Below are 16,687 nucleotides of genomic sequence, written 5' to 3'. Positions count from 1 at the left end.
TGCACACCAGACTGCAACCATGTGCCATTTTGGCGAACTTTCGTTGATTCCGTCACCTTATCAGATGAAGTGGGAATCGGCCGAGGTGTGCCAAATGGTGTTTAATCTATAAATATCATAATGGGTGACGCAACGTGATGTAATGTAGAAATTCACATGTTCACATGTATAGTACAAGAACAAATTTTAAATTAATACATTACAAACGATATTAAATTTTAACAAACCTTTTCCATCTATCCTATTCCAAAAAGTATGTGCTGTGTGATTGTGGTGTCGAGGGGGGGGGGGGGAGTAAATTTAAAAAGGTCCTATTATGAGCAAAACATATATCAAAATCTAATCTCAGACGCGGATCCAGAATTTTTTTTTCCGGGGGGGGGGGGGTCCACCTCAGTCAAAAAAAATCCTATCCCAGAAATTGACAATAAAAAAAAACCTAAAGTAAATCTCACCCAAATGTCAAAAACCTATATCGTGGAGGTGGGGTGGGGGTAGTGGTGACTTCTATTGCCGCAAATGTTTAACTTTTCATACCTACTTTACACATATTCGTGTTTACCAGGGGGGGATCTGCATTTTCCAAGGGGGTCCATTGTAACTTTTTCCTTGTTTTAGTGTATACATTTTTTAACCTTGTAAATTCCAGGGGGGTCCTGACCCCCCTCCCCCCTAAAATTCAGACTGGTATATAATGAATTAAGCATGTATAAAATAAATATAAGAGGTTCTGAGTTATAGGTCACAGGGTCTGAGAATTTCATAATCAATTTGATTAATACATGTAAATTATAGAATTATTTTGACTATTTCCTTGGAAAGTTGCCCAATATGTAGGAGCGTGTATTTAGAGGCAAACACTATAGTGCGGGTATTACTGTCTCATGACAGCATCTAGAATTGAATTTGAACAACTTTGGCCTATTAACCTCGACCTTTGAGATTTCCGTAATTATGAAAAACTTTAACCTTGACCATAACTTGAACGGTAAGGGCCAGGGTTTTCATACTTCACACATGTATATGAAATTCTTGTGAGAGGACCATTCATTGGATAACAAGAACTTTATATTTGAACCTTTGAACTTCACCTTGGAGTTTGACCTACTTTTCATAAACTTTGACCTTGGCCACAACTTTTGAAAAGTAGATACTAGAACTTTCATATTTCACATATGCATTCTTTGTGGCAAGACATTTCATTTGATATCAAAAACCTTGAACTTTTCACATTGACCTTGGAGATTTTTAGTACTTACCTTATATATTTGCCTATAAGTCGGTATTTTGGGAGTTAAATTTTAGTCAAAAATATGTGTCCGACTTATAGGCGAGTCATAAAAGACCTGGGCAGGTATTTTTCTCGATGGCGAATCGTAGTATTCTATAAACATTTTTAAAAGCTATCGTTGTACAAAGTATGGATACATTATATCATTATGTATTATAAGATTATACATAAATTATATGTATTTTATATACATGTATATGTATTTAATAATTTTATTTTATTTTTAATCTTCAGAGGGCAATATTTATTTTTTTATGACTTAAAGTTGAGATTTCTTAAAATATCAATTGAAATCAGAGGAAAACATCAGAGCATTTATTAGAAATTTTCATCTGATTCTGGGAAAAAAAAAAAATTGCAGCGATTTATAATCGGGTAAATGGCAAATCCCTCCAAAATAACCTAAAAAAAATGCAACCAACTTAATTTATAGGCGGACCTACTTATAGGCGAGTATATACGGTATAAAAAAAAAAACTTTAACCCTGACCATAACTTTTAAATGTAAGGGCTAGGGCGTTCATACCTCACATATTTAATCCTTCTGAGGAAACTTTTCATTTGATACCAAGAATTTAACGCTTTGACCTTGACCGTGGAGTTCAGTGATGATTTCTAAATAAATAACATATGATAGGCAGTTCACATTAAACACAATATGTCATAAAAATAACATCTCACTGACAAAGACACCGAAAGCGGGGGGCCACAATTCAATTTGCTTGTTACAAATTACAATGATTTTAAAGTAAGTGTACTCAGTATTTGAGAATGTTTATGTCACATCATTTATATTTCTCTTAATATTATATAGCATTTTCGACAACCTTGTTTTTAGGTATGGCTTGCTGTTTATTGAGGTATATGGGATCAATGGACAAATAAGTGAATATCTTTTAAAACCTTTTTTCTTCTAAAAAAAAAAGACCCTTCCTACTAAAGGAGAGTCCAAAAAGGAAGTTCTTATTACATGTGCTCATGAGCATGCCTGCTACGATTCAAGAAAAATATCAGTATCTTATTACTTAATTTATTAATAGATAATATTAAGCCTTTCAACTAATTTGTCGAATTGCATACAGTATATGGTAAAACATTTATAGATTGATGAATAGGTACAAAATAAAGATTATAACTTATGTATTTCCTTTAGTTATATCATTGGAATGTTTAACTATTAATAATTGACTTGTAACGTGTTGTATTTTCAGGACAGGTAACTCAACTCAGAAAAATGACCAACATTGTGCCGATTTCTGAGTTATCATTGATACGAATCATACATAGGCTGCTTCATTTTGTTTTATAATGTACACAAAAGAGTTCCTTACATTGATTTGTACACAAATATGTTAACCAAAATGAGGAATTTGCCTTTATTCGCCTTGAAATAACAGGATCAATTAATGAGGAACAGACATTATTCAAAATTTTTTTACTCTCTTCGACGATTGTAATGAAGAAGACAATATAATGTGACTTATGTCAAACTTGTAGAATGCGCATTTTCGCTTCCTATATGAATGTATATTTTTCTACTAGTAAATGCAACAATTAATTACCTTATTTGTATTACATGTACTTAGCACGAAGAATAACGACCGAGAATAAAAAATAATCAGATTCAAATATAGAAAGGGGTAGATTTCACTTTATATTTTAATTAATAATTTTACTTATATGTAATTGAATAGTGTCCTCAGGTGCACGGTAAATAAGTTTTACATTAGAGCTAAATTTTAAAACCAATGGATTTTACTGACATCAAAGAAAGACATGGTAAACGCTAAAAACTGACTTGATGAATAACAATTAGAATACCCCAGACCTGCTCTAAACAAGTTTTGGGTATGAGTTATCGTTCATAACATTGAATCCTAGCTGCAGACTGGTATTCCCTTTCTTTCGCAAATCAGACAGGCAGGCCAGTCTATCCTAGCGGCAGTTTAAATGCCTATTAATATTTTTGGTAACAATACCCACTATGCAATTTAAACTTAAACATATTTTCCTGCCCCCATACAATACAATATCAACATAATTTAAAGGTATAGAATGATAACATATATAACATTATTTCAAGAGATATTCTTCATACATATTATCTTAGGTTTTTAATAATGATAAATATAAAAGCTATTTTGATACAGGTCAAGAGTCATGAAGAGCAAAATTTGTTCTTCTGATTTTTGTCCTTTTAACAATCGTTAGCGTTTCCTCCACATGTTGATAATTAAATAAAATTTTCATCAACAATTTAGGGATCTTTTACACAATTTAATGATAGAATTCAAATATATTCTATTTGCTGTCTCATTTTTTTGGTTACCAAACAAAAACACCATGAGAAAGAATAGGCCTATAAAAGTATTTTATTATGTTGAAAGTCTTTAAATTAAAATGTGCTTTTTAATAAATGCATTTTCCTTTTACAAAGTTGTAAAATTTTGCCTGAAAGACTTTAAAACTGACCACACACAAATCTATGTGATTTACACTACTGTCATATATTTCATTTTTTGTACTCATAAAGAAGCCTTATTGGTAAATGTAAAGAAAATAATAATTAAAATATCAACTTGAAAACACGCGAAAAGAACAGAAGATTCGTCAATGCTGAAATAAAATCATGAAAAGAATATGATAAAATTTAGTTTAAGGTGGTCATTATCATTGAGAAACTTTAATGCTAAGAATTCCTGTCTTATGTCATTATAAACATTTACAATCAACAAATATATCACACGTAAAATATTAATAGAATAATTACAGGAAAAGAAAATGCATGCTCTATATCCTCAAAACTGCACATTACATGAACCTCGCTTAATACTGTGAAATCACTATTTTTTTTTAGGGGTGGGTGGGTAATTTTTGTTGTTACATGGCATGGAGGGACCCACGAAGTCATTATCACTAGGAAATGCATAAATCCACATGCATTACTGCTATACATTCTCTAACAACGAAATCAAATCCCCGCATCCCCCCCGCCCACTTAGAAAATCTTACAACACAAATCTATGTGATTTACAGTTATTTATTTCATTATTTGTACTCATAAAGAAGCCTTATTGGTAAATGTAAAGAAAATAATAATTAAAATATCAACTTGAAAACACGCGAAAAGAACAGAAGATTCGTCAATGCTGAAATAAAATCATGAAAAGAATATGATCAAATTTAGTTTACATTTATAACATTGTCGCCTTCCTATTTATAGTTGTGAGACATAAAACACTGATAGTCATCGTAGCTATCACAACATAAATATACAAGGTGAAGAGTAGCTTGGATAGGAAAATTGGCATTTATATAAAGACATGAAAATAAGGAAAGTTGGATTTTATTTTTATACATTAAGCACAACGGCAATGTATGAAAAACAATTATACCTTTCTTTTTCCACTGGTCAAGTCGACTGGTAAAATAGTGTAGTAATGTGGTGTTTGTTGTCAACTAAATATCTGTTTTGGAATTCCATGGGACATTTGAGGGAATCAATAAATTGTACTCCTTAAATTTTTGTTTACTTTTGATGAAATTGACTGGATAAATTTATTTTATATGGAATAGAGCCGAACAAAATAAGAAGAGATTCAACAACTAATGTTTGTAATACATGTATCATCGTTTATCAGAAATAGAATTTGGAATATACTTGTATTTCGTGGCATTAATTAAAAAAAGATCTTACATCATATGTACTCTCACTTACATGGAGAGAAAGGTGGAAAGAATTTTTTTTTTATTGCTAACTGCATACTACTTGTATTATTTTCTGTACAGTTAACATACCAAAGGAAGTACTAGAATGGGACTATGATGCTCGATCTAGATACGCAGCATGCGCGAAGAAAGGAACTCAAACAATGCATAGAGCTCGTGCAATGATTGTTGGCTGTGCGGGAGCTGGAAAAACTACACTTCTTAGGCGACTGCAGCAACAAAGTATTCAGGAATTACGAGAAATAAAGTCGACCGTAGGGCTGGAGGTGTATGACAACTTATTTGAAATCGACAGGGATCGTAAATGTTTAAAAGGTTTGTAAAACGTTTTAAAAAGATTGTGATCAAAATATGATTCATGTTTTTTGTATGAAATCATGTGCTTCAAATGCTAATTTTTAGGTCTGGAGGAAGATGTTGATACAGAAAATAAGTGCCTACTAAGTGTTGTAGATTTTGCTGGCCAGTGTGCGTATTACGCCTGTCATCAGGTCTATCTCAGTAGAAGAGCTTTTTATCTTCTTGTGATCGATATGTCAAAAAGGTTTGATGAAAAAGTTGATCAAACATTGTGTGAACAGGAAGGAACCATGTTTGCAGACTGGACATTTGGGGGTAAGTGTAAATTTTTGTAAATGTCTTTGTGTGCGTTCAATACACTATTTTTTTGTACGTCTAATATTGATTTAATTTGAATATTTTGAAATCATTATATGCAATGTTAACAATATTTTTTTTCAACGTGTGAAAACAAAATTCGCAATCCCCGTTATTTCCGCGTTCAATATTACACATTTATTGATTATATTAACGGGCAAAATACGTTTTTTCGGACCAAAGAACGAAACTGGCTGCCTTCGGCCTCAGGCAATCAGTTTGGTTCTTTAGTCCAACAAAACGCATTTTTTGAACGAGAATATAATCAATAAATGTTTTGTGATACCTTTCATTTGTTTTTCATGTACATGTATCTTGTACTGTCTTCCGTAATGTTACATAAGGTCCATCATTTTTTAATACCAACGATTAAATATGAGATTAAGCTCCACCTATAATTCTGTGAATTCTGTGACGTAAGCGGTCCAGTATCTAACTCAGAGGTACAACTTTGATTTTTTATGCCCCCTTAACAAAATATTTATAAATTTTAGACTTTTTGTATACATAAATCGTATGGGAACATATTTTTTAAGGTATAACAATTACATATCTGTAATTTTTAGTGCCCAATTCAATTCATATAGATACGGACGGGGCAGTCTCTATAAACATGCCTAATCATGATCAGACAATCATGACAATCATGTATATCAAATGTAAAATATTATGAATAAAACTCAAAACTCAAAATTCATCATACAATAAAAGGAATTCGTAACGCATTAATTCTTTTAATTAATTTATTTCATGTCATCAAATGACTTCATTATCAGACGAGTTTGATATCAGTAATAGTTTCATATTCACATTCAAACAAATCTTTGTCAGTACATGTATTTTATAGCTACTTATTTATTTAAGAAATGGATGTAATATTTTTTCCTTTGATCGATGTATCAAAGAAAAATTTGGACGGAAAACTTCATCAATGCGCGTAGCGCATTGATGAAAAAGTTTTCCGTCCATATTTTTCTTTGATACATCGATCAAAGGAAAAAATATTACATTCATTTCTTATCATTTAATTATGATTTTAAATTAATAAAATGAAACTTTCTTTCACCTAACCTATTAGATTTACGCATCTAAAACAGTGTGCACGAATACATCATACTAGTAACAACGTTAACATTGATGAAATTCAAAATGGCTCAAATGAAGAAACGTTCTCAAATATTTTCGTGTCATTACCAACATTCTCTGAAATAATTTACAGTTCTTTAACACAAAAAACTTACCCGTTGTGTTATCCCTCTCGGTATATTTTACCCGGTAAGTTATCCAAGTTCGTATATGTAAAGGGAAGCTACTCAATCTATCCTTACAGTTCTAACGTTAGGTCACAGAAATTTTAGATTTCATTTGCACATCTTTTCATCTGAATTTCAAACCGAACATATAAATACGTATCACAACCTGTCAATGCTGTAAAACCTGAAAGAGTCTGCTGCCGACTGTTTAAGATTATAGTAAAGAATCTGTCCTCATTCATGAATGCAGTGTCGTTTTTTCTCGATCATTCGTTTCCTGAGATTTTAACAGATGAGGGGCCTAACGGTTTTCCTCTCTTTGGTAGCATAAAAAAACGTTTCTTCAGAAGTCTATTGTTCATACCAGATATCTCAAATCCAAACATTTAACAAAAGTATGCCGATTTCTTTCCTTCTTTCCCAAAACTGTATTGTCGTTATGCAGACGATTTGATTTGTTTTGCAAAGGGGAATAATTCAAAAAGAAACGAAAGTAGAAAATAAGTCAGGAACGTAACGGACAAGTTTTGAAATTCAGGAAAATATTTATAAAGTAAAAGTTTTTACTTATTCCTTCAAGAAGTAGACTGGAAGCGGGAAATATAAATGTAGAGACTGCCAAAGTAGTTCCGGCTGCTTAGTGCAAGCGAACTCTAGATTTTATTGATGCAGGTATCAAAGGAATTTTTAAACCAATCAGAACTAAGTATTTTATAGAAATTAAATGATAATTACGTCAAAATAAAGCTCTACAAATCTCTAATTTCCTGTACAGTGTTTTTATACGTAAAAACACCATTTGAACAAGCAATGTTTGTTGGCAATTATTGTTTCCGATGTAAAAATGGATTACATTTATTGATGTTTAATTATGAGGATAAGCAGTATTTCAGTCCTTTACAGGCAGTGTGAAATTTTATTCAAATTGTGGTTTAAACAAAAACAGTTAAACGAAACCATCACATAAGCGTACTTTTCACTTAGTTGTCATTTTGGGGGGAAATGCATTTTTAGGTCACCTGAGATCAAGCAGTCAAACTGTTTGCATGATTGCAATTAGCAATGAGTCCTCTACCAAAATTGTAAATTCATGGCCCTGGGGTTGGGTTCTAGTGGTAGGCTAGGGCGGGGCTAAATAAGTAGCTAGTGAAAATGCATTATTTCTTTGAAAATCTTCTTCTTTGCTCCTGGGTATTGAATAAACTAACTAAGTACATAGCTTTGATGAGCAAGAGTGTCTCTACCAAAATTGTGAATTTAATGGCCCCAGGGTCAGGGGTTCTTGTTTTAGGGTGGGACTCTAATGATTACATTGTGAAATGCATGAATTCTTTGAACATCTTCTTCTCTGCTCCTGGTTAATATACTAATGATCTAAATACATGTTTAAGGCCAGGATTTATTCTATTTTCAGTTTTACAAACCCTTCGCTTAATGTTTTAAATTTTCAGAAAAAAATGAGACAATTTTTTTCTTTCCGATGTCAAATTTGAGTCGGGACTGAGATTTCAACTTCACGAACTCGCGCTTCCGGTTTTAAGATGAAACGGCGGGTAAATAAAGCTAGATCTGAGAAGATAGCTTGGTTTAGTGTAAAATTCATCGATACGAGTGCCATTCAAAACGTTTCAACCGTTCAAAGGACAATTAAAATGCTGACGACTTTGTTGCACAATGACATGCTGGTGATATAATTATGAATTCGTTTCAAAAGTATCTGTCTGTAAATTATTTTCGAATCCTCCTCCAGGTTTTAAACTGCCCGTGGTAGCTATTGCATATTGCCAGCGACATTGTTTAGGTCTCTGTTATAGCTTACAGTCTAAGCATCATTCTTCAGAAAAGGGTTGCTTATGCATCAGATGTAATGAATAAAATTATGGCCAGTATGGGAGAAGTTACTTTGTAAGTCCATTTGAGGAAGAAATAAACATTAACCTGAAGAAATAAAAAAAAAATCAACTTTCAAAAGGCAAGAATATACAAATATATACAGTCATGTAGTATCATTTGTATGAGCAATTAAATGTTCTACTTTCCTATTTGTAAGCATTACGTGTCCAGTGGTAAGGAGGCTATTAGAATAGCATGAAAAAAGAATGTACAAATGATCATTTTTTTTATTTCCTTCTCCTTCTGGACATTTTTTATTCTCATGTTCATAACTAAACCTAAACATAAAAAAAATGCTGGCCTTATAATGAAGAAAGGGGCCTCTTTCAAAAGAGATAATTACAGGGCCGCTGGGTCAGGGGTACCAGGGGGGTATTTTGACTAAAAATAAATTAATGCTTTTCATATCCTTCTTGAAATCTGCCCTTTGATAAGCAATGGTGCCTCCTTCAAAACTTGTGAATTTCATGGCTTTTGGATTTAAACACGAGCCAAATACAATCGCTGGAAAGTTGTTACATGATACTCTGGTGACCTATAAGGCCAGTGGGCCTCTTGTAATAGATTTGAATGGCGATGGAAACAAAACAGGAATTTGATACAGACAGAAATTTCTTTTTTTGCATATGTAGGCCCGGGTATTCATTTATTTATGATTGCAGTGGTTTTGGTGCAGGGGTTATATCGTCTGCTCAAGAGTCTCGAAGTAAGGAGTTCGTCCTTATGTCACCGGTTTGAATCTCACTGTGGGACACAAAGACGGGTCCTTTGGATGAGACTGTATAAACTGAGGTCCCGTGTCGCAGTAGGCGCTGGCACGAAAAAGATCCCTCACAGCTCAATATCTGTAAATGCCAAGTATACGACAAAATTTGGAGTCCTCCGCTGGCAAGTAATGAGGTCTCCATGTGAGTGAAAATTCTTTGAGAGGGACGTTAAACCACATATAAACAAACAAATACATGTAAAACATTCATTTCTGACAGGTCAGAACTAAATTTTATTATATATACATATTTCATTAATTGATCACTTTATTAGTATTTTTTAAATTCAGAATATGTCCTTTTTTGGTTGAAATCTATCCATACCTACTGCGAAGATGACACTCCAGTTGTTACCATAGCAACCCATTCTGACGAAGTGCAAGATATGGTACCTGTCAATGATAAAATGTTTCAAAATAAATTGTACTAGAACCAGTTGTTTCGTTTAAGTTGAAAATTAACAACTAAAAGTTTCGTTTTTATTTTCATAAAAAGAATTAAGTGTGTCTAAATTTTTAAAAAGTCGTTTGATTTCTAAGTATTTGCATCAGATCAAAAAGTTGATTGTAAGAGGCATAGTAAATATGAGTGGACATTTATCTCCTTCTTCCAAGGTTAACAGATCAATTTATGATGATTTACTGGAGCTCCTGAAGTATGAGCCTGATCTGAGAAAACATCTTGACCGAGAGCACTGCTTCCACATTGGGTTTCCTAAGGATGATAACGAACCATTGGATAAACTTACCGATATAGTAGAATGCATTGCTTCCATCGCTTTGGAAGATCGTTGGAGAGAGAACATTCCGAAGGATTGGGCATATTGTGAAGTAATTTTAAGACAAAACAAGCAAAATGGGAAAAAAATCATTTCAGTCACAGATTTTAGAAAACAAGTTTCAATTAAAAAATTTGGAAAAGGAAATGAGACATTTGATGTGCTAATGTTTTATCATGATATTGGGGCAATTCTGTATTACAACGAAGATCACTTAAAAGCTAGCGCAATAACAGATGTGCAATGGTTTGTTGACTGTTTTAAATATATTATAACAGATCCAAAGCATGCCAGGGACCTTGTTGAGAATGACAAAGATTGGAAAAACTTTTTTGAAAGTGGCTATTTATCTACAAAGCTATTAACAGGGATTTGGAAGAAAAAAGACATGGTACCAAGAAAATGTAACTCTACCTTGAAGTATATGCAACGATTGGGCTTGCTTGCTAAGGGTCCAAAAGCGCATTATGTCCCTTGCATGAACAAATTAGACTTTGAAGAGAATTTGAAAGATTATATAACAACGTTGGAACAGAAAACATCTGTTTTAGTTTTCAATTTCCGGTTCCTGCCATATTTCTTTTATTTTCGTCTCATAGTAGCCTGTATAGTCAACACAGAGTGGACTGTTATTGAAGACAATGGACAGAAGTGTTTGTTTAAAAACATCGCTTTATTTTTGTTTGAAGAACACATGATAGGTGTAGCTGTTACTACATCAGCGATACAGGTTCAAATATTTAGACAGGGAAATAGGCAGCTCAGTGGAGAAATTACTATGAAAATAAAGAAAACGATGGAAGATGTCCTTGAGCAGATGACGAAAAACTTCCACAAAAAAACACTGTATGAGATCGGTTATCAGTGTTCAAAGCAAAACGTAATAGAAGAAGATGCTCTTTGCTTCATTTCAGAGAAAGAGTTGATTGGTAGAGGAGAATTTAGTTGTCCCAACCATGGACTGAAGAATCATCATATCATTAAAGAAAAAAAACTGCTTCTCTTTTGGAAATATGGTAAAAAAAATTAAAAAATACCTTAAAGTAATTCCTCATTGAATCATTTTTAATAAAGAAAAATATATTTCTCTAGAACCTATAAAGAATGAGTATGATATAGGCATTTCTGCTATGGGAAATTGACTTACTATACTTGAGCATTCAAAATATCCATACAGATTTTTAAGTGATATAAAGAAAAACTATGCTAAAAAGTTCATCAAATGCAAAAGCTAGTTGTATAAGAATTGATTAGAAGTTATGTTCTTTTTAAGGACCTTCCTAATTTATGCCATTTTAGTAAAATTACTTTAAATCCTTTCTATTTCAAATACGTTATATTAACATGGTTAACAGATCAAGATCCTTGATGCAGTTTTAAACGTTGTAGAAAAAATGTTGATTTTTATTTTACATTTTCAACAGAGATGCATACTGTAATATACCTCTGAGTAAAAGTGAAAGGTTTGACAATGATATTTTTATCATTAAAAACATTAAACACAAGCAAAAAACACATTTTCCTCCCCTTTAATAAATTAGGAAAAAAGAAATTATACCTGTCATAGAAAAATCCAGTCTTAAAAACAACAAGAAACGGATCGATACTACAAAAAAAATTTACTTCATATTTGTTAAGAATTTCTACTTCAAATGAACGCTTAACTGTAGCCTAAATGTCAACAACACTGCTATTTAAAGAAAAATGAAAGAAAATTCAATAAATATTTTTTTCTATTTTTTTCTATATATATTTTTTTTAAAATGTTTTCACTTATTCGTTTCATTTCAAAAGAAACATCTCCCCTGAATCGTGAAAAGAATTCCGAATCAAAGTACTAAATATTCTCTATTCTCGATGTTGACCCATTGAAAATTATTGATAATATGGGAAAATTGAAATTTTACAATTATATTACATATTACATAATATTTATGATCGATTTATTGTTACAGTAGTAAACCTTTGATACTTTCTTATTTACAATTTAAAATCTGATTTTTCTTAAAAATTATAGTAAACTACATAGTGTATTTTATTTTATTATTTATTTTTGTGTTGGATCGGGGTGGGGGTGGGGTTATCATGTGGAAAAATATATCCTGAACCAATAATAGGACATTGGTTTTTTTTTTTTTTAAATCTTTTCAGATTCTGACAATAAAGCAAATCCGGAGGACTGCACAACAAATGCACCCATTGGAAAATTACCAACTCAAAATTACGACATATTTTCACAACTGATAGATATAGCCAGAAAATCGCTTCAAATTTATTTCGACAAGATTTTCCCTTCAAAAGACGTTGTCTCGATATTCACGAAAAACAAAGTCGATATGGAACATGGGCAATACAAATTCAACAAAGATCAACTTGCTATTCTATTTCCGGGTAGGGGTTTCTTTTTACTTGATATATTTTTTTCACTAAAATATTCGTTATTTATTATTCCTATTAAGATTCTTAATTCCTTATAGATAAGCCTTTTGTGTTTTTGTGTCATCATGCAATGGAGGCCATGTTGTTTAGCATTATAAGCAGTGAGATATTTCGAGTTTGATACCTTTCTTGTAAATAATTTGTTCTTTATAAAACGATAAAAAAAATTCACTTCATTTCCGCAAATAAGCATAATGTATTTTATGATATAAATACTATGCTCATCATGATCATGCAAATTTAGTAAATTCGTTGTATTCACCCACGACATTACGAAATGAATGTTTTAATTTCCTACTGCGTGTACATGTATCATTAAAAAATAAATTGAATTTAGTAACAAATGAAATCCATACCCGAGAACTTCTTTATTAAAGGTTTCACTCCGAAAGCTTCCCTCATTGGAATTTTGCTGATTTTTTTCCAAGAAGAACTTCTTGATATTTATTTATTGATAATACATGTAAATTGCAAAAGAAGTTGTCCTAAAATGCTTCCATCCTTTACATCAGAATATTTTTAATTTGCAAAATGGAGATGGTATATTTGTTTAAATCTATATTAATAGTTAAGGACAGATGATACAAACATTTTTTTCTTTGAAGGATACTTAATATCCTGTCACAAGTACAGAAAAATGGATAATTCAATATAAACTTTAGAAAAATATACGAAGTCGGGTGAATTTTATGAGGACAAACAAAATGACAAGAAATCAGCAATGTCAAATAGGCTAATTTTTACCATTTTGCTTTTCTTGATAAAATTCACCTGGCTTGGTGTACTTTTCTAAAGTAACCAATTTAACATATTCTAAAATTTGTTTTTTATCTGTAAACCTTTGCTGAGTGTTTTTGTAATAATTGTAATTTCATTGAAATATTAATAACATTTTCCATGTCAATTTCATTTGCCAGATCTTTGGAAAAAACAATCTGAGAAAAATCTACTTTTCTAAACTTGTGGCATGATATTAAGTCTCCTCCAAAGAAAGAAAATGTTTGTATCATCTGTCCTTAAACATATACTTACATGTCGGACACAAAGACGCCGTTAAATCATTTTTTTTTGTGCAAACAGTTAATACACTGTATTGTTAAATATATGAACGTTAGTGCAAAAAACGACATTCAGTTCCTTTCATCCAACAACGAAGCACAATAAAAGAAAATGGTTTTAGTAGTTTTGCGAGCTGTCGAAAAAAGGGATATAAAGATACATTGACGTTGCAACGTTTTTCATACACAATTGAAAAAGGTGGAAAAATGATAATTGGTTTACCACAGTTCTTGTTATTTTACAGCCAAATATGAGAAGCCTAAAAAAAGAATATTGCATTGAGACAATGAAGACATTGTTACCATTAAAATGTGATAGTTTTATCTTGAAAATATTGATGAGGCAACTGTATAATTAAGTATGATTGAAAGACTAAAGTGAAAGAAATTCCATCATATTTTTTCCCCAGCCAATGGAACTAGTCCATCTTCTTCAGCGTTTGACGTGACGATTATGTATAAACTTTTGAGAAACTACGGACCAAATGTTCAGGATCCACTGGTAGGCTGGGGGAACAAACCAGAGGTAGGGAAGAAAAGTGAAACGGATGATGTCGAACGGATACGATATTACAGAAACAAGTTTGCACATCCAACAGACAAAACAATGGACCAGGAGGAACTGGATATTTTCTGGAAGGATTTATCTCAGGTTAACTCATCTTGTTAATTATATAAATTTTATTGTTTTTATCAAATTTTATTCAAAATAAACTATATTTTATCATATTGAATAGGTCAAGGTATTTGCAAATTAAAAAAAAAAATATTAAAAACATTTTATATTATATTTTAAGAGAGCCTGAGCTCTAGGATTTTGAAATAAGATTTGTTTTAAAGTGTGTAAGTATTGATCTGACCTGTGAATATTTTGCATTGAAGAAATGTTCGCCAAGTTTAACTTGTACTTGGATCATAAAGGTTATGCTAACTTTTCGTATGGAATGAGAATTTGAAAATACACGTAATTGAATCTTTCGACGACTAACGTGTATCCTCTGAACATTATAAGTTAATATTAGTAAGCATATTGTTAAAAGGATTTCATATATTTTCTTGAATCTTTTTTCATACATTTTAATACCCGTAGGGATCCGGGTAAGAATAGGTCCTCATCACTCCCTAGCTTGTTGTAAAAGGCGACTAAATGGGGCGGTCATTCGGATGAGACCGTATAAACAGAGGCCCCGTGTCACAGCAGGTGTGGCACGACAAGGATCCCTCCCTGCTCAAAGGCCGTAGGTGCCGAGGATAGGCCTAAATTTGCAGCCCTTCACCGACAATGGTGACTTCTCCATATCAGAAATATTCTGGAGAGGGACGTTAAACAGTATACAATCAATCAATCAATCATACATTTAAACAATTATATTTAAGCATTCCTTTTAATGGATGGTTGTGAGAAGAAAACACTGTTAATTATGTCGGTTTTCTTTCATTTTCTTTTATATATTTTCACCTCCTAAAAAATTTTGAAGGAAGTTACTTTAAGACTCTTAAGCAAAATATAACAATATAAACCAGTGAGCTTATGATGAAAGATACCACAGAGTCAGACACATCTGATTCAAAATTTGATCTTATTGTGAAATTGACTTTTGAGCTTGAATACTTTACGTTATCTCCATATTCGAGGGTTGTCCGGTAAAATCGTGGACAAAGCGTTTTTCTCGAAAAATAATAGACACACTCAGCTGAAATTTACAGTAAATGTTTATATATCATACTGACGCACATCATAATTTTTTTTTTGATTCAATGTAGACAAAAGTGAAGAGTTTATTAAGCTTGAATGCGCACCGGGTACTGTCCTACGGCACACGGTTAAAAACGATGGTTTTGGTAAAGAAGACATGATCATTGCTTCTAAATAAAAGGATTAAATAGACAAGATTGGGGTAAACATTATCCTTATTCGATTCCACAATTTATTTTGCAGTCTTGATAAAAAAAAAATTATGGCATTTGGTTAATTTTTCGCAGTTTCAAGAGCATTTGAAATTGGAAAATTGTAAACATAACAGACGAAACATTTTGACGTTTAATAAGGTTACGGGGCACTGGAGAGCAGTTCAGTTTGATTAAGATAGTGTTCTAACATCTTAAGATACTTTAAATGAATATAGAAGAAAAAATACTTTTAAAACATTACCAGATCTTTAGTATAGAAACGAAATACGAGTTTTCCTAGTGAAGTCGTTCATGATCCAGTTCCCCTTTTAATTAAATAATGACGTCGGTATTATTGGCCGTAACTTACTAACTAAAAAACTTAAGGAGATCCCTAGTTTGTGCCATATTTGTTCCTCAGTTGTTTATGGAGACAAAAATATGTGTATCATTGAATAAAACTACAGAGTAGTGATAATTTCAGAACGCAGTGATGATTATAAATCACGCAAGACAAATTGTGTACGAGTTTACCGGACAGCTCTCGTACTTTTTATAAATAAATTTTCAGCTTATAAGTACATCGTACATGTATTACCGATAGAAATACACAAGTCGGTACTTCGTTTAATAATTTATTAACGGTCCAAAACTTGGTGTTTACTACACGATCTTGATGTCGGCGTGGACAGTGCAATGTCCAGTTTCCAACTGAAGATCATTAATTGTATTAAACAACCAATTTATAACAATGATGATGTAAAAATTACAATCGAGAGTTACTCAAGGCAGAAGGACATAATTGACATAATTAATATAATCAAACACTTTCACTTTGGTATACAGGTGGCATGAAATGTCTTGCGGTCAAGGTCTAATTATGTTAAATTAAGCACTATCAAAGGAAATTATTGTTACTCAAAAATGGGTTC

The 16,687-nt window shown here is 32.1% G+C and overlaps 1 protein-coding gene across 1 annotated transcript; it reads left to right on the top strand.

Annotated features, from left to right (window-relative positions):
- The first annotated feature begins 2,131 nt into the window (after positions 1-2,131).
- Positions 2,132-14,737, top strand: LOC134229996 (probable serine/threonine-protein kinase pats1). Its single transcript, XM_062711766.1, has 9 exons — positions 2,132-2,151; positions 2,503-2,507; positions 5,081-5,335; positions 5,423-5,635; positions 9,881-9,978; positions 10,205-11,384; positions 12,520-12,759; positions 14,276-14,517; positions 14,663-14,737. The coding sequence occupies exons 1-9, from the start codon at positions 2,132-2,134 to the stop codon at positions 14,669-14,671; spliced, it is 2,262 nt and encodes a 753-aa protein (XP_062567750.1). The 3' UTR covers positions 14,672-14,737.
- The last annotated feature ends 1,950 nt before the right edge of the window (positions 14,738-16,687 follow it).

Source organism: Saccostrea cucullata, unplaced genomic scaffold (assembly GCF_032062105.1).
Source record: "Saccostrea cucullata isolate Sc308-1 unplaced genomic scaffold, CSIRO_AGI_Scuc_v1 ctg4592, whole genome shotgun sequence".
In the NCBI taxonomy this organism is placed as follows: Eukaryota; Metazoa; Mollusca; class Bivalvia; order Ostreida; family Ostreidae; genus Saccostrea; species Saccostrea cuccullata.
Note: the sequence above shows the minus strand (reverse complement) of the source record. Positions and strands in the feature narration are given on the sequence as shown.